The sequence below is a fragment of the Trichechus manatus genome, unplaced genomic scaffold, assembly GCF_000243295.1.
Source record: "Trichechus manatus latirostris isolate Lorelei unplaced genomic scaffold, TriManLat1.0 scaffold00211, whole genome shotgun sequence".
NCBI classification, from domain to species: Eukaryota; Metazoa; Chordata; class Mammalia; order Sirenia; family Trichechidae; genus Trichechus; species Trichechus manatus.
Window position 1 is genome coordinate 2,942,932 of NW_004444147.1, and position 21,369 is coordinate 2,964,300.

The window sequence follows — 21,369 nt, forward strand, 5'->3', positions numbered from 1 at the left end:
ACGACTCTTATTTCTCTAGGATATATTCCTAGGAGTGGGATTGCTGGATCGAATGGTAAGTCTATTTCTAGTTTTCTGAGGAAACGCCATATCATTTTCCAAAATGGTTGTATCATTTTGCATTCCCACCAGCAGCATATACTGTGTTTTAATCGTCCTTTTCTAAGCTGATCAGAAAAGCATCCACAGGGGAAGGTTCCTGGAGATTACTGTGCAAATGTACTGCCACATTCTCAGGAAGATCATGAGCGGTTTATTTTTACGTTGGTTGTGTTGGCTCTGATGTCTTACAATTGCAAATTATAAATTATTAAAGAGGAAACTGTCATCAGACCACTGTGAGTAGAACTAAACACACACGTATAGCATCTGAGGAAGAGGTGGCCTCAGTGCTTGCCTGATTTTGGAATAGAGATCAGAAACCTTCCTCTCACCATCTCCTCTCCTCCCAGGCCCTCCAGAGCCATGTATGATCCCAAGGCAGCAGAGGTTCTGGCAGTGGTCTCACCAACTCAGCCACACTCTGAAACCATTATCCTGAGGATGCAGTTGAGGGCCCTGTATGCCAGCTCTGTATCCCAGTCTTCTCCTGAGGGCTTGGAGACCTGACCAGTTGCTGTTGAGTTGACACTGACTCATAGTGACCCTGTGTGTGCCAGAGTGTAACTGTGCTCTCTAAAATTTTCAATAGCTGATTTTTCAGAGGTAGATTGTCAGACCTTTCTTCTGAGTTGCCTCTGGTGGACTCAAATGTCCAGCATTTCAGTTAGCAGCCGAGGCTGTTAACCATCTGCACCACCCAGGGACTCCTTGGAGGCCTGGGAACTGCTGAAAGGGAGGCCATAGGTGGTCCTCTGTTTGGCAGTTCAAGATGGTAGGCCATGAGCTTAAGGGGGAAGGAGTCAGAGCCGTCATTCAGAAGCGGGAACCAGGAGGTTTTTACCAGGAGAGAACAGCTAAATTATACTCTGCAGGGACCCACACTGTTCAGAACCAATGGATAAAGACTATGTTTTACTGTTTGTGAATAGTTGAGCCCAGAAAGCCTTGGAAATAAAACACACTTAAAGCCCTTCCAGTTAGAAACTCTCTAAATGTTAGCTTTTCCTCCATTGTGTCTGTCTAAGCTTCTCCTATAGCTTTTGTATCTCCCCATTTTCTTGATTGTATATCTTGGAGGTTATATCATTAGTCTCCTCTAACATTCACATTGTTCAGAATGGACTGAGTGTTTTGTAGATAAGTGGACAGGCAAGGCGACTTTGAGGCCCAGAAAAGACAGACAACTCCAGAGAGCATAGGCAAGTGTGTCAAGAAGCAGATTTGAAGGAGACATCAGCAGGAACAAAGTGATTTCCAGTTACTTGTTCATCTTTAACAAGTAACATATGGACCTCTTGTAATCTATGAAAACTCTTTTCCATCTGTTTTCTTATCAAATATTTATTGACCGAGAAGAACAGGGTGGTGCTCAGCTACCACCACCTACTGCTCTGTGACAGGGATCACAACAAAGAGTCGTGGACAGAGCGAGAGAGAAATATAGAACAAAACTGAAATTCAAAAAAAAAGACCAGACTTAACTGGTCTGATAGAGACTGGAGGAACTGAGACTATGGCCCTGGACACTCTACTAACCCAGAAATGAAACTCCTTATGAAGCCCACTTTTCAGACAAAGATTAGACAGGCCTATAAAATAAACAATAACACACATGAGGACCGTGCTTCCTAGTTCAGTCGAATATACAAGACCAAATGGTCATCTCCTGCCCAAAAGCAAGACAAGAAGGCAGGAAGGGACAGGAACGGGATGAATGGACATTAGGAACCCAGGGAGGAAAGGGGGAGAGTGCTGTCACATTGTGGGGATTGCAACCAATGTCACAAAACAATGAGTATAAATTTTTGAATGAGAAACTAACTTGAGCTGTAAACTTTCACCTAAAGCACAATAAAATTAAATAAATAAAAATATATTTATTGAGTGCCTACTATGTACCTAGCACTTTTGAGACTCTGAGGAATCAACAATGAGCAAAACTCTTGTCTAGGGAAAAATAAGCAATGAACAAAATATAGGTAAAATATAGCATATGTAAGGTGGTGATAAATGTTATGGAGAGACAGAAAGCGGGGAAAGAGAATAGAGGGTGCTGGTGGGAAGCCGGGTTGTGGGTTAAATAGGGTGGCCAAGGAGGCCTTACTGGGAAGGTGATGTCTGAGCCAAGACTAAAGGGTGTCAAAGATTGAGCCTTCATATTTAACTCTCAAAAAGCCCTTAGAAGGCAGGTTTTATCTTCACTACGTATGTCAAGAATCGAGTCTCAAAGAGCTGAAATAAGCTGCCCAAGTCCCTAGCTCTACGAAGTGGCAGGGCAAGGACTCCCGTTTTGCAGGCTGCCTTGGATCACTTGCCATGGGGATCAAAATGCACATTTCAGGCCCCTCTCTAGATATCCTAAATCCATGCAATTTGAGAACTAGTATGATCTTAAGAGATGAGAAGTCTGCTAGGAGAGCCTGAATTATGTAGGCAGGGCTGAAAACAGGAGGTACTGATGTGAAAAGAGAAATCGTTATCAAGCTGGGAATGAAAAGTGAACGGGAAAAGTTAGAATGAGTGAGAAAGAATAGCTAATTTTATTGAGCATTTTCTTTATGTTGAATGAGTGAATAAATGAATTAATCAACAAAAAAACATATGGACTTTTATAATCCTCAAAACGCTATGAGATAGGTACTCTTTATCATATCCATTTTACAGATGAAGGAACTGAAGCACAGAAAAGTTACGTATCTTGCCCAAGGTTTTGCAGCTACTGAGTAGCAGAGTCAGGATTCAGACCCAGGCAGTCTGGTTCCAGAGCCTGCACTCTTAACCATTATGCACACTGCTTCTATAAAACCGTATGGGTATGGGTATACATTTAGTGAGTGCTTACTACATTCCAGGAATTGTTCTAAGCACTTTACATGTATGAGTTTTAAAATGTTTACTCGTCATGACAACTGATCACAGATAAGGAATCCTTAGAGAGCGCTCCCGTGGTTGTCCGAGGTGGCGTAGCAGTCAGCATTCAGATGCAGGCAGTTTGGCTCCAGAGCCTGGCTCCTCAGCGCTACGCCATATTGCCTCTCAGATGAAAGAAGATTCTGATTTGTGCGAGACACATATGCAGTAGGTAGCAGAGAAAGAAGACAAGGAAAGCTTGTAACAGCAAGGTGGAATATTCAAAGCACTGACTTTTAGTAAATAAAAAGGGATGGAATCTTTTAGAAGCTGTTATGAGGTGAGAATCAATACAAGTCTCCCATCTGCCAGACAGTTGCTCTTGGCATGAGAGAGCAATCTATCAGGGTTAAGTGCCCACAAGAGCAGACGTTCTTGATATAATTAAGTGTAGAATTAGTCAAATGATGGTGAGGATAATTCCTGATGCAAGCAGAGTCCTTTATGCTTCTCAGAGAGTTCTCAAATCCATTGCCTTATTTGACCTTCATGGTCATGGTGGGATATTGCAGAGGGAAGGCTACAATGGTGTCATGGCCATAGTCGCTCAGAAAAGCACTGCTGGAACTAGCACCAGAACCCAGGCCTCGTCCTGTCATTGCCTCACAGGCCTAGGATGGAAATCAAGCAAATTGATATTTCCCCAGATTTAAGCAGGAGAATCTGGAAAACACATACATCACTCTTCATGCAGTTTAGGTTTGCCTCAATATAAGAAAAGTGTCTGTTGTTGTGGTTAGGTGCCGTCAAATCAGTTCCAACTCATAGCGACCCTATGTACAACAGAACAAAACACTGCCCAGTCCTGTGCCATCCTCACAATCGTTGTAATGCTTGAGCTCATTGTTGGCAGCCACTGTGTCAATCCATCTCGATGAAGGTCTTCCTCTTTTTCGCTGACCCTCCACTTTACCAAGCATATATGGTGATGTCCTTCTCCAGGGACTGGTCCCTCCTGATAACATGTCCAAAGTACATTAGATGAAGTCTCGCCATCCTTGCTTCCAAGGAGCATTCTGACTATACTTCTTCCAAGACAACTTTGTTCGTTCTTCTGGCAATTCATAGTATATTCAGTGTTTTTCACCAACACTGTAATTCAAAGGCGTCAGTTCTTCTTTAGTCTTCCTTATTCATTGTCCAGCTTTCGTATGTCTGTGAGGCAACTGAAAATACCATGGCTTGGGTCAGGCACACCTTAGTCCTCAAAGTGACATCCTTGCTTTTTAACACTTTGAAGAGGTCTTCTGCAGCAGATTTACCCAATGCAGTATGTCTCCTGGTTTCTTGACTGCTGCTTCCATGGGCATTGATTGTGGATCCAAGTAACATGAAATCCTTGACAACTTTAATATTTTCTCCACTTACCGTGATGTTGCTTATTGGTCCAGTTGTAAGGATTTTTGTCTTCTTTATGTTGAGGTGCAATCCATACTGAAGACTGTAGTTTTTCACCTCCATCAGTAAGTGCTTCAGGTCCTCTTCACTTTCAGCAAGCAAGTTTGTGTCATCTGCATATCGCAGGTCGTTAATGCATCTTCCTCCAATCCTGATGCCACGTTCTTCTTCAAATAGTCCAGTTTCTTAGATTATTCGCTCAGCGTACAGATTGAATAAGTGTGGTGAAAGGAAAGTGTACAGAATTACAAATTCATAAAATGCACAAAGAAATTAATTTTCTTTTCATAATAATGCTTTTGTTTGTGGGGTGTTCATTGTGAAATAAAGACCATCCTAAATACTTTATTGCTTCATCTCATTTAATCTTCACATAGCTTGTTGCAGATGGAAAGACCAAGGATTACAGAATTTCATTAAAATGCCCAAAGCCCCACAGCTAGGAAGTGGGAGAGCAGGAACTCAAAGAGAGGCTCCTCTGTCTAAGGATGGAAGAAGACATGGGAAGTGGGTACATTGTAAAGTCAAGAATGCTGAGAAGCCTCTTCCTGCTTGGTGCTTCTCTCTGCTTCTCAGGAACTTCCTGACCGAAGGGCCAGCCCTTGTCATGCCCCTTCCTGACCATTTGGAGAGGGGCTATTTTCTCCCTCATGACAGTGCAATTTTGACTTTTTATAATGAGTTAGAAAATAATCTCTTCTTTAATATAACTTCTTCTTTCTGAAATAAAGATTCTGTGAGGTACAAATGGTGTGTGTGAGTGGTGGTGGTGTAGGCATATTTATAATATGATTTATATGTTAAACAGTATACTCAGTGTCTTGAAGCAGTTGTGCCCCTGCCTTTTGAGGACAATTAGAGTCACTCTGAGAAACTGCCAAGGACAGAACAGGAACTTGGAAAGCTTAGAGCACATCCTTTCTCCCCTTTCCCTCTTCATGGTCTCTTGCCTTTTCCCCATGCACTCAGGAGAGCATTTCACCTGTGTGTTAATATTCCAGCCCCATTTGACCTCCTGTATGATGACAGATGGTTCAGGTGCTTTTATTACCTGATGTAGGATTTAATAAACTGCCAGCCAGTGGTCATAGCTTCATGGTTTTAGTCATTTTTAAATAGAAAACGGAAGGGAGAGGAGTAACCAGTGCTTCAATGGAAATTCACAAGCCTTTCCCAAAGCACTTCCAGAATGACCTTTGAGCCAGAGGTCTTCTCTGCCCCCAGTTAGATGCTGCCTGCCTTGGGTTTGGTGCTGAGTTTTGATTTTTAGTTACAGGTGGACCATCTTGCAGTCTAAACTTTATTTGTCCCAGCTTACGTCCCTGGAGAGAAGATGATACTTCAGAACAGAATCATGGTGTCTAAAAGACCCTGGTGCATAGAGAAGCAAGTTTCCTTTTTTTTATTAAGGCTCTTTTCTGTGAAAGTGGTATTTGTACCAAGCTTCCGTAACTGACCTCTGTTTTCTTTCCTACTGGTAAGCAGCACACCTTGTCATGAGCCAGGGCAGGCATTGATAGAGATCATGAGGATAAACAGCCACATAACTATAAATGTCCTTTGTGTCTAGTCAGACTCTTCTAGCAAAAGTGAGTCTGGAGGTGGCTTCCCTGAGAAGTTTCTAGAAGTTGGTTTGATAATCCAGTCTCTAGCATAAGAATTCCTGATCAGATAAACCTACCCATATTACCACCTACAAGCAGTTTCTAGTCCAGATAATGTGCTAGAGATAATGGCATTGCTAGTATTATTTCTTGACTTCCCATGGAAATCCAGCCCAGCACTGGCACTGACTGGTATACATATTTCTGACAGTAATTACTACAATAGCGTCTTTTGAATCTAATTTAAGGAACAAAAAAAAAAATGTTTTAATTGCCACACTTAGATGTCCTCTTTCTTCTCCCTCCTCTCCACGTCGTTGTCCTCTTCTTCATTTCCCTTCCATCCCCCCTCTCCCTCTCAGATTTGAAGTCCACTAATTACTGAGCTCAGTTTTCTCAGGTTGTGTCTTAGGTTTGACAGTAATGCTAAAGCTGGAATTAGACTTGCAGTCTTCCCTTTATTCTGCATTTGAATATCTGTTGTCTTTTATTAGTCTTTGATTCTCTGTTGTGAGTTTTGACTTTGTTCTTTTCTCTAAGACAGAACAATTTCTGTCAGGCTCTGGGAACTCCCCTCCCACCCGATGGAGAACATTTTTTGGGGAGGGGACGCGAGCCCTGTGTTGAACTGTGCACTAGGTAGAAATCTGCAGTGCCTTCTATTAAAATGTAAAATGATCCGTTGAGTCATCCTCCCTCTGGTTTGACTCATATGCTTTATGGCGCACTTTGCATGTCATTTCTCTGTGATGATTTCCCCATGGAGAAGGGTGTCTGATAGAATCCAGGCAAACTGGAGATTGCTCTGAGTCAAATGGATCTTTTATTCTTTTAGTATTAACCCTTATCTCTCAGTTTCTCATCCTTGCATTTCCCTCAAGGAGCCTTAATGAAGTAAATAGGTTTCACCACGCTCATTTAGCCTCATAGTCATTGTTCACAATTTCTTCTCACGTTAGCAACATGAAGCTCTAGGGTAATAGTCCTCTGGCTAGAAGGGGAGGGAAGGGGACACTGGAAAAGACTATTTCACACAGATGCCCTGATAAAGAAAAACGTACAAAAGAAATGACTTATCTCTGTCCTCCAACTCCTAATAGGCAAGAAGAAAATGCTAATAGGAAGCAGAGATTGACGTATGAGAAATGAATATAAATGAAGAGCATAGATAAAAAGAAGTCATACCGGAGAGAACCTGGAAGTGACAATATAGAAAAGAAAACTTGCCAAGGGTAGAAAATGACCGGCTTTATCCCAGCAGAATAGACAGGGGCTTTGGCTTTACCTTTAGGGGGGTGGATAGGGAGGTGGGGGGTGGCGTTTACCACAAATGAACCGTAAGCAAGCATCAGAATACAGGAAAGAATAGCAGGGTAGATGATCAAAAAGCTGCATACTGAAACCTGTCAGTTCCCAGTTCCATACTTCCTCCCTGCCCCTGTGTCACCCACCTCCTTTGCCCACACCCACACCCCCACTATCATCCAGCCACCCCTAACAGTAATCATGTGTCCTAGATAGCATAGGTTGGAGTTGCCTTAACCTATTGATTTCAAAGCATTTAATTATTTCATCTGCTCTTTGAGGTAACAGCTTATGTACCATGTTATTGTCAAATCCAAGGTCCCTGGGTGGCATAAACAGTTTCAACTCAACTACTAACCTAAAGATCGGCTGTTCAAATCCACCCAGTGGCACTGTGGAAAAAAAGCCTGGCAGTCTGCTTCCGTAAAGATTACAGCCAAGAAAACCCTATGCAGCAGTTCTGTTCTGTAACACATGGGGTCACCATGAATTGGAATCAACTCGACAGTAACAGGCTTTTTTATTGTCAAGTCCAAGCCATAGCCTTCTCCCTGGCTCCCTAAACAGTGTTGTCTTGCCTGACATTGCTGGATAGAGACTCAGACAGGAGGAAAGGATGGACAGCCCTGTTGATTCCATAAACACATAACTAAGACAGCTTCGGAAAACGCATTGTGCATGCTAGAGCACTGTTTTAGGGGTAGGAAGAGAGCAGAGTGTTGAACTGTTGCTCAATACCAATGGGCAGTGAGTTTGATTAATATGTAAAAATGAGCCCTTGATCCTTTCTTCCTTTGAATTGATTATAAGGGAAAAGTTCAGACTTTTTTCAGGCAGTCTTCCTCATCTCCCCAAAAAGTTGTATGACGGCATTTTCCCCTTCCATCCAGGTGTGTTATTTTGAGCTTCTCCAACTTCCTAACAGTCTTCTCAAGAACTGCAGGTAGAGAAACTCATGTTTTGAGATTTTCCTAAAATTCCTGTACTTTCATAGAAACATAGAAATTAAAACTAGGAATACCTTAGAGGTTGCCTGGTCCATTTCCTCATTTTATAGATAAGGAAATGGAGGTTCACTGAAATTATTTGGCTTTGACAAGAAAGTAGATGAAACACAGGAGTTGTGAAAAGAGTTTTGCTAAGAAGCAAACACCTGGGTTCAGATTTCTCACCACTGCCCAAAAGGCCATGTCCATGTGTTCTGCCCATTTTTGTAGATTCTTATTTAAAACTTACAAGTTGGAATTGTTTAGATGTGTTATGTTTAAGGACCCTTCTGACCTGAGGTTGTAGGCTATACGGTATGGGTGTGTGTTTTCATGGGAAAACCAAAGTCCACACAAAGACCTTTGTGATTAACCAACAGAATGGAGTCAGGCTCTCATAAACACTTGAGTTGTTAATCCTTACCTACAGTGAAAATGTAGCTTTAAGTTAAGGGGGATTGAGTTGAAATCAACTCGATGGCAGTGGGTTTGGTTTGATTTGGGGTGGGGGTTAATTGTAAAATATTACATGGATATAGAAAAGTACATGAAACATAAATGTATAATTGAACATTATAAAGTGAACACCCATGTCAAGAGATACAGGATTGTGACAGCACCCCTAGAGCTCCCCACCCCATGCTCCTTCCCCAGATGGAACCTCTATTCTGAGTCTTTTCTTTATAGTTTTACCACCTATGTATATATCCTTCGATATTTAAGTTCTACCCGTTTTAAACTTGATATAAATGGAATCATATTGTATGCTATTATTTTGTGTCTTGCGTCTGTCACTCAGTATTCAATATTAGGTTTGTGAGATTCATCTGTGTTATTGCATATGGCTCTAATTGGCTTTATACAATTCTATTACATGTATATATGAACATACCTGAGTGTATTTGTTCATTCTGCTGCTGATGGACATTATGTTGTTTCCAGTTCAGAGTTATTCCAGACGACACTGCTGTCAACACTGCTGTACAGGGTTCCTGATACAGACATGCAGAGTTTCTCAAGGTGTAACCTAGGAATAGAATTGTTGTTGTTGTTGTTAGGTGCTGTCGCGTCAGTTCCAACTCACAGCGGCCCTATGCACAACAGAACAAAACACTGCCTAGCTCTGTGCCATCCCACAGTCGTTGCTGTGTTTGAGCCTGGTGTTGCAGCCACTGTGTCAGTCCATCTCCTTGAGGGTCTTCCTCTCTTTTGCTGACCCTCTGCTTTACCAAGCATGATATCTTTCACCAGGGACTGGTCCCTCCTGATAACAAGTCCAAAGTATGTGAGATGAAGTCTCACCGTCCTAGCTTCTAAGGAGCGTTCTGTCTATACTTCTTCCAAGACAGATCTGTTCGTTCTTCTGGCAGTCCATGGTGTATTCAATATTCTTCCACCAACACCATAATTCAAAGGCATCAGTTCTTCAGTCTTCCTTATACGTTGTCTAGCTTTCACATGCATATGAGGTGATTGAAAATACCATGGCTTGGCTCAGGCACACCTTAGTCCTCCAAATGAGATCTTTGCTTCTTAATACTTCAGAGAGGTCTTTTGCGGCAGATTTGCCCAATGCAATATGTTGTTTGATTTCTTGACTGCTACTTCTGTGGACATTTGATTGTGATCCAAGTAAAATGAAATCCTTGACAACTTCAGTCTTTTCTCCATTTATCATGATGTTGCTTATCGGTCCAGTTGTGAGGATTTTTGTTTTATGTTGAGGTGTAATCCATACTGTAGGCTGTAGTCTTTGATCTTCATCAGTAAGTGCTTCAAGTCCTCTTCACTTTCAGCAAGCAAGGTTGTGTCATCTGCATATCGCATGTTGTTAACTAGTCTTCCTCTAGTCCTGATGCCGTGTTCTTCTTCATTTAGTCCAGCTTCTTGGATTATGTGCTCAGCATACAGATTGAATAAGTGTGGTGAAAGGATGCAACCCTGACACACACCTTTTCTGACTCTAAACGACACAGTATCCACAGAATGGAATTACTGAGTCATAATCTATGCACATCTGCAGCTACTAGATAATGCTAAATTGTTTTCCAAAGACATAGAACCAACTGTCAGTGTATGAGAGTTCTGTTGCTTTACATCATCACAAACACTTGATATTGTCAAATTTTCTAATTCTTGCCAGTATGGTAGGTGTGTAATACATCTTTAAATCTTTATTGCTCTTAGATCATACATACATGTTGGTTACCAACATTCTAACACTTCTTCCAGATCAGCCTCTGTATCAGACTCAGCCTCTTCACATTGTTCATATTTAAATGTAGAAAAAGTGCTAATAGTTGTCACTACTTTATTACCAGATACCAATTTGGGTTATTTCTTTTAATTTTGGTCTATTTAAAAGAATGATTTTTTTTTTTAAAGCATCAAAAACAAAAATTAGTAAAAAATTGGAACTTGGGACATTGTGCCTAATTTTATATATATATTTTATCTGTGCAGTATAAAACACTGTCACAAACTATGTCAGTAAGTTGAACTTCCCCCTGAAAGGTCAAGGAAAATGGAAGTTTTTATTGAAATACAAGAACCATTCAGAGCTATTAAGGATTTGATGATACAATCCCAAGTGCTTCCTCCTAACAACAGCCTTAAATTTCAGTTCCTTGGCACTAACTAGTACGCAAGCAGATGGAGTGTTTGAGTAAATAAAGAACACGAAACGCTTTAGCTGCTCCATGTCAGGCCCTTACTTTAGCTTCCTAAGGCATTAGAGACATCGAGTGACAGGCACTGCAGTTTTCCATTAGAAAATACTGAAATTGGATTGCCTTCGACTTTAAGTAAGAAGTTTGAGTCTTGATGCAGTTGAAAACTGTTTCCCATCCAACGGTAATAATTTAGTAATTTTAACAGCATTATGCACTCTAAAATTTCTATAGGCTTGATAACTTTCTTTTATAAAGACTAACCCTTACAGTTTTATAGTAAAAAAAACTTTGAGAAACAGGCATGGTTGATAAGAGCAGAAATTTACTCAGCGATTACTAAATAATGTAGTGTTTCATTCACAGAAGTATTTACTTAATGCACTGTTCCTAGGAGAAATGTGGTTGGAATTTCAAGAGAAATGGTCTGTAATTTGGTCTTTTTCATTACCTGCAAGGCATATTCATTTCTTTTCATCTGAAACATTCTAGACATGACAGGTTGTCTGAAAAACTTAAGATTCTACTTTTTGTGAATTTCAGCTCTTCAGATTTCCCACTGCAGATTTATTTTTTTTAGGTTTTAGTTTTCTGAGTTATAGATTTTTTTCTTCAGAACTAATTTAGATATTTTTATTTTTGAGTATGACCCAATAATGAATGAATAAGTAAGTGAGTGAGTGAGTCTGCATTCATCAGTACTGTACCTTTGAGGGGATAGAGTTGTGGTCTGTGTAGCTTTTTGAGAGGATGAACATACTTATGACAAAATAATAGTAATTTTACTGCTGAACCATATGATAAGATGATTGGGGTATATGTGTGTGTACACGTGCAGCTGGGTTTTTTGGCCTACAAAAAGAAGACTGAGATGTAGCCAAAACCCAAATCAGAACCTTTGGAAAGCTTCCTTACAATCTGATTTCAGCTAATGTCTACATACTTTAACACATTGTCTAGTGCTTAGAGTAAAGACTGGCTGTCAGACTCCTACACGCTATTTCGGGTGCCGTGTAGGTGCCCTACAAAGTATTTCATTCTTAGATCCCATGAGTCCTGCTGCAGATTTCGGGATTTACAGCATTAGGGGAAAAAATATTGTTTAATTAATAATGGTAAGATAAATGAAAAAAGAAAACTTAATGGGACATTTTTTAATCTTAGCATGCAGTGATAGGAGAAGCCAAGTTCAGTTTTGACATATGGGTCAATCAAAACAGACAAGTTGGAAGGAGTTCATAGAAGAGCACCCACGATAATTGGAGTATGAGAAGGGCTGACTGGTTTCTAGAGGAAGAGGAAGAAACCGTATGTTCCGTTATACTTGAAGAGGGGCCAACAGGGAGGGGTATGATAAAACTCAATAGAAATGAAAAGCCAAGAGGAAAATAGTGGTGCTGGCATGGCATAAAGAAGGATTATCCAGGAATAATGTAATAAAATCAAGAAAATATTCAGACAGGTTGAAGTCTAGCAACAGCTTCATGAGAATGATAGATTTTATATCATTTGATTAACATATCTAATATTTCTTAGATGTCTTTTAAAACTGTCTGAGAGGTTTAACCCAAAAAGATGTCCATGTTTATGTGACTACCGTGACCTGCTTCATCATCTTGGGATACGCATATTGCCATATCTCCTTTATTTTCCCAAATCTGCCCTATTAGCAGAATATGGAGTTTCTTCTTGAGGCCACCCTAGCTGTCTCAGAGTCCAAAGACACACCAGTCTTGTTTGTAAACTGGAATCTGGTTATCCACTCACTGCCTTTGCTTTACCACTGTTGATGACTGCTCCTGCCTGATGGGGCAGACTGTTGCTACTCTGAAGCCATCAGGCCCCCACTGTGACCTCAGTGGAACCCTACACGGGGTTCCCAAGTGACATATTCTTTTAGTTCATACTACCTTGCTCAGCCGTGTTTTCCAGAACAAATCTCTAGGCTAAGACAGGCAAAGACTGGAGGAACTAATCGCATCACCTTCACATATTGTACTGAAATTTCTCCTCGGTTTGGATTCCCCATTTCCTAAAAGTAATTTTATTTCAAAGGACTTGTTCTCTTCCCTTCACCCAGGGACACTCTGCTCCATCCAGACAGATCTCCCTAACTTGTAACCTGTGGGGAGCAGGGGTTGAGGTCCTAATTCCTTTTCTCCTAGAAGGCTTTAGTTTCCTCATGTATTTTATCCATCCCATTTCATCTCTGCAGAGACAGTTTTGCTAAGCCATGCAACATCAACAAATAAGGCACATTAATTGTCTTTAGAACCTCAAAAGAAGCTAGCTTCTCTCAGTTAAAACGATAGTATCCAATCCCTATGAGCAGTTAGGTATATTTATAGATTCCTAGATGCATAGAATTGTATATCTGTAAGAATTTTGCTAGTCTTCTACTCCAAACTTTTCATTTTACAAACATGCAAGTAGGCCCAGAGAAAGTTAGGTGATTTGTCCACATCCACAAACTGGTTGATGCCGAAGCTGGACCAAAGCCCTAGACCTCTGGTCTGCTCCTTTCTCCACTGCATCTAACTTTCATTTCTCTCTTTTTTTTTTCTTTCATTTCATGTTTCTCTAAAGAACTTAGGGCTTTGTATCCTTCACAGCACGCTTCCCCCCTCTTGATGCAGGTGCATTATGTATTGCTCCATAAACGTGATAGAAAAATGAGACTTTCTTTATAAATGTTTTTTATGAATTAAGCACACCATCTAAGTCCTAGAACATTAATTGTTTCCACCCAGTTTTGAGTACCTGCTACATGCAAGTTATTATGATAAGAAAAAAAAAAACTCAATAAATTTCTACAGACTAATTGAGAAAACTGAATGTGATCAGAAAAAAAAGTAATATTTTAAGAACCAAGAATGGAGAAAGTAAATCAGACTTGAGACCCTGGATGGGAGTTTTAAAAAAATCCTGAAAACCGTCCAAGGAAATGAAGGATTAATACAAAGCCAGAATAGAAAATATTTGTCTTCTTACTAGAAAATAAAGAATTTAGCGGCAATTTCCTAGGCATAAACAGAAGCCATGTAAACTAGCTCTTACCCTATGGGTTATGGTGATTATAACTGAATTGTGTCATTTATAATGATATTCTGATTGCAGAAAAAGTGGTTCCAGATAATAAAGCTTTATCTTTTATTGGAATACCCTAAGAATTAATAACTCTTCTTTGCAGAAACACTGTAATATGGTATTAGAAACTGTCGTTTATAGCTAAGTTTATACTACATGGTTAGCATTGTGGTAAATTAATGTTTGTAAGTGCTGCTTGAGTTACCTAATGCTGCTATAACAGATGGCAATGGCATCAAAAATATGAATGCGTAGGCATAAATCTGACAAAAGATGTATGAGACCTATACACTACTAGAAAACATTGCTGAGAAAAATTAAAACCCATTGCGTCAAGTTGAGTATGAAAAAAATTAAAAATTGAAGATGACCTAAATACATGGAGAGATATACTATGTTCATCATCAGAAGCCTTAATATTACTAAGATAGCAATTCTTCCTAAATTGATCAATAGGTTCAGTACAATCCCAGTGAAAACCCCAGCAGGTTTTTTGTAGAAATTGACAAACTGATTCTAAAATGTATACAGAAATGCAAAGAATCGAAGTAACTTTGAAAAAGAACAAAGTTAGAGTACTAAGATTACATGATTTCAATACTTGTTATAAAGCTGTAGTAATCCGCACAGTGTGATATTAGCATAAAGATAAACAAATATCAATGGAACAGAGTCCAGAAATAGACCCACAAATATGTAGACAATCAACTTTCAACAAAGGTGCAAAGCCAATTCAATAGAGAAAGGATAGTCTTTCCAACAAATGGCACTGGAACAATTGGATATTCATAATGCAAAAGAAAGACAAACTAACATTAATCTATACCTTGTAACATATACAGAAAACAATTCAAAAAGAATCACAGACCTAAATGTAAGAGCCGAAAAAATAAATAAGTAAAATTTCTAACAGAAAACATAGGAAAAATTTTTGTGACCTTGGTGTAGGCAAAGATTCTTTAGGTACAACACCAAAAGCAAAGAAGAAAAATTTGGTTAATTGGACTTCATCAAAATGAAGAACTTGCTGCTCTTTGAAAGACACTGTTAAGAGTATGAAAAGACAAGCTACAGACTTGGAGAAAATACTTGCAAATTACATACCTAATAAAGAACTTTTATTCAGAACTCTCAAAGTTCAATAATAAGTAAACAACCCAATGAAAAATGAACAAAAGATTTCAATACATACTCACCAAAGAAGATATGCAGATGGCAAATAAGCACATGAAAGATATTCCACATCTTCAGTCATTAGTGAAGTGCAAAATAACACCACCAAAAGATACCACCGTATATCTATTAGAATGGCCAAAGTTAGAAAGACTGACCGTACCAAGTATTGGCAAGGATGTGAAAGAATTGGAACTCTAATGAATGGATAAAGAAATTGTGGTATGTCCATACAATAGAATAACTACTTAGGAAGAAAGGAACAAACTTTTGAAACATGCAACAACATGGATGAATTAAAAAATAATTATGCTGAGTAAAAGAAGCCAGACAGAGCAGAGTACTTACCCTAGGAGTCCATTTATGTAAAACTCCAGAATATGCAAACTAACATATAGCGTCAGAAAGGAGAACAATAGTTGCAAGGGATAGAAAATAGGTGGAAGAGAGAGACTGCTAAGGGACATAAGAAAACTTTGTAATTGTATTTGCAATGCAGCAGAACATAATTAGATAACACATCGAAGATAAGGTTTTCAAATGATTCCGAATCATGGCGACCCCTGTGTTGCAGAGTAGAGCTGTGCTCCACTGGGTTTTCAGGGTTGTGACCTTTCAGAAGCAGATTGCCAGGCCTTTCTTCAGAGGCAACTCTAGGTAGGTTTGAACCTTGAACCTTTCGGTTAGTAGTCGAGTGCTTAGCCCTTTGTGTCAAACAGGGACTCTACATAAGGACACCTTGGGTGGTGATGGATATGTTCAGGATCATAATTGTGATGATAGTTTCACAGTTGTGTACATACATCAAAACACGTCATATTGTACACTATACACATATATGCAATTAAAACTGTTAAAAAATAATAAAGCCCCTCCCCCCAAAAAGACTCACTAGTGGGATTCATGGTAGTCATAGGCATTATTGGAAAACTATGTTATATAAGTTAAGTCATTTATAAATGCTCCAAGGATGCTGTTTTTTAAAATACCTCAATGGACACTCTTTAAAGCAAAGACCCCTTTTGTAAAAGTGATCTTCACTGTTGAATATATCTTTTTTTATGACTCCTGATATGGTATAAAGTGTTTCCTTAAAAAGTATACATCAAAGCAGCCGGGATAATAACAAGACAATTGCATATCTTTTTAGGAGCCTAGTAACGATCACATTATGTTGGTTGTGCTTTGTCTGAAGTGGCAAAAGAGGGTAGTTGCAGTAGCTGGCTCTGTCTGTTCTGTAGTACAGACAGAGTTGAATTTATTTGTTAAATTGTGTATTGTTATTAGATATTTACTCAGCTTGGCATCTTAGCCAAATTTCAGCTTAGGGACTTTATGTGTACTTCACCAACATAGCATTGCAAACATTTAAAAGGGATCCATTTCCTCTTTACACAAATCTCAATTAGTACTTGAATTGGGACTATTTATAAATAGTGGAAGTTTCTTTTCAGTCTTATATCAAAGTCAGAATTACAAAGTTTTAAAGTACCCACGTGCTTAAAATTTCTTAGGTGTTCATTAAAAAATCTGGCTTTGTTACCATGGGGTAAATGATGCATTGAGTGGAAAGGCTAAAAGTCAGCAATAAACCATGACTTTCCAGATAAGTTTTCTGAGCTTATTGTGCTAACTGAACATGAATGTGCTGATTGGCAATTCTGCTCCTTTCTGCTGGCTCATGGCAGTGTGACACAGGAACTGTGATGTCCTCTCTCTCCTCCATCTCTGACTCTGATGTATGTGGTGACTCGGCCTTTCTTTCTTTCAGGGTGTGAACGGCATGTCTGTGGATGAGAAGCCTGACTCCCCCATGTATGTGTATGAGTCCACAGTCCACTGCACCAACATCCTCCTGGGCCTCAATGACCAACGGAAAAAGGATATTCTCTGTGATGTGACTTTGATTGTGGAGAGGAAGGAGTTCCGGGCCCACCGGGCTGTGCTGGCCGCGTGCAGTGAATACTTCTGGCAGGCGCTGGTTGGACAGACGAAACATGACCTGGTGGTCAGCTTGCCTGAGGAGGTACAGTCGTTTAGTTTGTTTGTGTGGTTGTCAATGAAGGCTTATTGGCTTGTAGAAAGTTGGCTGAGTAGGGGCTGGATGGTAGACCCTATGCCACGTCCTCACTCAAGGGCTTATGCCCAAGTCACCACGCATTAGGTCTGTGGTGTAACCAGTTTCTATTTGAAGCACTTAAAGTCTCAGAGTCACAAATCTGAACAGAGCACCTCACTTGAAGGGAACTGAACCTCACCTGCGGCTCACAGTCACTTGGAGTTTCTGGTTCACTTCTCTTCATTCAGGTTTTGAGTAGTTCAGCCAGAGTTTGGTACGGACCTGTATGTGGGATCTGAATCACTGTCACTGTGGCTATGATTTAGCTCTTTCAGATGGTTTAAGGATTGCTAGATTTCCGTTGAGAGTAAAAGAATGAAAGAATTCACAGCACCTTCTCTGCTTGGGGGAAAAATAAAAGCAACCAGTAATTTTCACAGTTAATATAGTAACATTCTGAGAAGTGTAAACTTGCTTTACTCACCATTGTTGAAAATACCCTACTTAGGTTTCTTAATTACTTCAGTGAACCCGGTCATTTCTGTACTTTAGGGTAGCTTGACCTTCTGTCCAGAGATGACATTCAATGGGGTGGTTTGAGCTGTAGGAAGTCAAAGAATGGGCTTCACAATGGCCAACAATTAAATTGTCACCCTCTGAACTGTGTGTACAATTCCTCTTCTTCCATCATCCTGACTTCCTTTCATTTTCATGGGATTAATGGTAATACTGAGCGGTCTGAGGCCTGTGTTTAGGATGGAGTCATTCCCTGTGACTCTAGGGCCACCATCAACAGCTGTGCAGGCTGTGCATTGCAGAACCTCCAGGGGTACAACATACATCCATAGTCTATGTGAATGGCCCCCGGAGTCATGCAGTGTGCCCCTGAGCAGCTCTTCGCTGCAGCCTAGGAAAAGTCAAAGACACCATCACCCTGATGTGAGGTGCTAATGATTACAAAAAACCTGTTGCTGTCAAATCGATTCCGACTTATAGGGACCCTACAGGACAGAGTAATACTGCCCCATAGGGTTTCCAAGGAGCAGCTGCTGGATTCAAACTGCCCACCTTTTGGTTAGCAGCTGTAGCTCTTAACCGCTAGGCTACCAGGGTGGGCATTAAATCCTAGGGCTCACAAACCGAACTCCTCCAGAGGCCTGGCAAATAATGTAATTAAGTAAAGTAGTATAGATGAGTAAAGTGATATAAACGAGTGAAAATATAACTGTGTATAAGACAGTAGGGAGTTGTGGGGAGAACGCCTGCTCCACCAAAAAGCACCCAAATTCAATATAAAAAACAAACAGGCAAATAAGACAGGCCCCGGGGGCCACCAGATTCCAGTCTCTCGTTAAGCAGCATCTGCTGTTGCCACTGCACAGCAGGAGAGTGACCAGCTGATAACGTGAGAACTGCACAGGCATTCAGCGTTTTCACATTAATATCCTTTTTATGTACTCACAATAAAATGCTCCATTACCACTAACAAATAGAGAACTAAAAAGATAGAAAAATGACAAATCCATTGGAGATGACGTAATTGGAACAGAGGTGGAGCGGTAAAAGTTGTGTACCTGGTAATGTGGGAAGGCTGAGGAGTGGCAGCTGTGGTGTGACTGGGTAACGTCTGAGCCGGATTTTCCTCATCTCCACTAATAGGGGAGTACTTAACCCACTCGGTTGCCGTGAAGACTAGGCGAGTTGATAAATAAAAGTTCTCAGCATGGTTCCTATCCCAGAGTAGGCATTCATCAAATGTACGACACTCTCTTCTTCTCTAGATAAGCAGCAAGAATATATTTCTTATTTACGTGAACTCTAGAAATCTCTAGAAATATTTGGAAAACTTCTGTTTATCCAGAATCGTCTTGGGTGGGGAGCAGGGCTTATGGTTAACTTATGAACTGTAAGTGTTTGAGAGCCATTTCATTTATAATGTTTTTTACTGATTTTCAAAAAATTAAATTATATTAAAATATACTTACAAATTAAAATTATACTTTATGTAAGTTAATTTCTCTCTGTTGACACCATCTGAGACTCCCTGGACCATTTGCCCTAAGCCCAGGCCTGTACCCAGTTAGCTCTGGGATCCTGGTCTGGTCACTTAACCTGTCTGAGCCCTAGTTCTTACCTGTAAAAACCACTAAAATTCTGAAGTCCTTGAATTATTTATCATAATACCAGGGCAGTAAAATTTAAAGGAAATTGGGCTATAAATGTATATGACATAACCTGAAAGTTTCTTTTTATATCAAATTCCAGATAACTGCTTATTTCCTTAGCATTGGGCACTCTTTAAAGGAAGAGGCATACTCTACAGACATCACACAAAAATCTACTGTTGGACCTCTTTGATTGTTTGCAAATTGTAACAGTTTTGCTCTGTGTGGATTTTCTTTCTTCCTAGCTGTGTAAATGGTTATTGCCCCTACATCATCTATAGCCTCCAAACCATTAAAGCATTCTGGTTGCTCATGTATCTGAAACCTGAAGATGTAACTCTATGCTTTTTTTTTTTCCTTCTATGAAATATGTATTTATATTGTCAGTACTCTAGCAGATGGGGCCTGCAGACCAGCCCCAGTGGTGTTTTCCTTTGTAGATTCATCATTGTTTCTAAGGGTCTCCTTTAAAGAACCCTCCCCTCTGCTCAGACCACCCACCTGTGGTCCCCATGCACTAGGCATAGTTTTCCTCCCTTTACTGTGTGACACTGAGATGTCCTTGCAGGCTCTATGGTAATTATCCCACTTTGCTCAGTGAATGACTTTATAGAATGTGAATTAAGTAATAAATAAGCAAACAACCCAAACGCTACCTTGGAAAGTAGCTGCCTGGAACTAACTGGCATTTGTTTCATATGATGTAAGAGAAAGCATTTGATTAACTCCTTGGCCCACCACTACACTCCCTGGCCAGCCATCCACAGTGCTTCTCAGGGAGCCAGCATGGCCAAGTCTGAAAGTTTCTCTTTGGACTGTGAAGCTTCCAAAAGCAAGCTGCCACCACTCCCACACCCCTACTAAGTCAGTTTAGGCCAGATCTAGTCCTTTCCTCCACTGCTATCTAGTCATGAGGTTCTACCCCCCAAATCCTAGCTACTGATGGACAACACCACTGCCAGCAAGTGTCCAGGTAGCCTCTAGACTGGAAGTAGGACGGACAATAGAGGCCTCCTTCTCTGAGGCAAGGAATAATTGAAATGTCTTGCCCTTTTTTCCCTCCCTAAAATGGAATAGCATATATTCTAGGATTTATAGGTCTTGAGTGTTGACTCTCCATTGGAAAACACACCCAGGTATACGTCAGCAAATAGTAGGAGACAAAGCGTTGTACTTAATACTGTCACTAAATAATAAAACATGCCATTTAATTTATAATTACTCATTGCCATCGAGTTGATTCCAACCCATGATGACCCCATTTGTCACAGAGTAGAACTGCTCCATAGGGTTTTCTTGACTGTAATTTTTGCAGAAGCAGATCACAAAGCCTTTCTTCCATGGTGCTGCTGGGTGGGTTCTAACCACCAACCTTTAGGTTAGTGGTCAAGCACAAACCATTTGCACCACCCAGGGGCCTTAATTTATAATTAGTAAGTGTATTTTGTGCTAAGAGATGAAGAGAAAACGGTACATGTTCCAGGCATCCGAAGCCATTCTTCCACTGCTCATTAGGATTAAAGTTGGCTTAACAAACACCTACTTAGCTATCGTCATGGAGACCATTTCAGGCTAGATGCCAACTCTGCTGGAAGTGGCATCACAGTGGTAAAGCCCAGACTCATGGTGTGTCGAGTACAGGGGACAGGAATGGGGTATGCTTTTTAAAGACATGTAGCCCACAGTGGGTTTGCACACCAACTCCTTTCTTAAATGAGGCTGCTTGGTTCCACTGCCTTTCTTTGGACCGGTTGCCTATGTCCTCCTATACTCTAAAGAAGAGAAAGGGTTCATTCAGGGACTGGCTATAGGGCAAAAGTGAATTTGGTGACTTCGAGTGGACCTTATGCTTTCTTAAGTGTATTTCAGAGTTCTGTTCAGAGTTCTGTTCTCTCTCTCTCTCCCTCCCTC

General features: G+C 40.3%; 1 protein-coding gene across 4 annotated transcripts in view; it reads left to right on the forward strand.

Annotated features, from left to right (window-relative positions):
• BACH2 (BTB domain and CNC homolog 2) overlaps positions 1-21,369 on the forward strand; it is a 393,721-nt gene that overhangs the window by 293,790 nt on the left and 78,562 nt on the right. For all 4 annotated transcript variants that reach the window (XM_023742482.1, XM_023742480.1, XM_004388416.2 and 1 more), the window contains one exon: positions 17,006-17,260. In XM_023742482.1, the coding sequence (XP_023598250.1) occupies positions 17,018-17,260 (243 nt within the window). In that variant the 5' untranslated portion in view covers positions 17,006-17,017. The remainder of the gene's footprint in view (positions 1-17,005; positions 17,261-21,369) is intronic.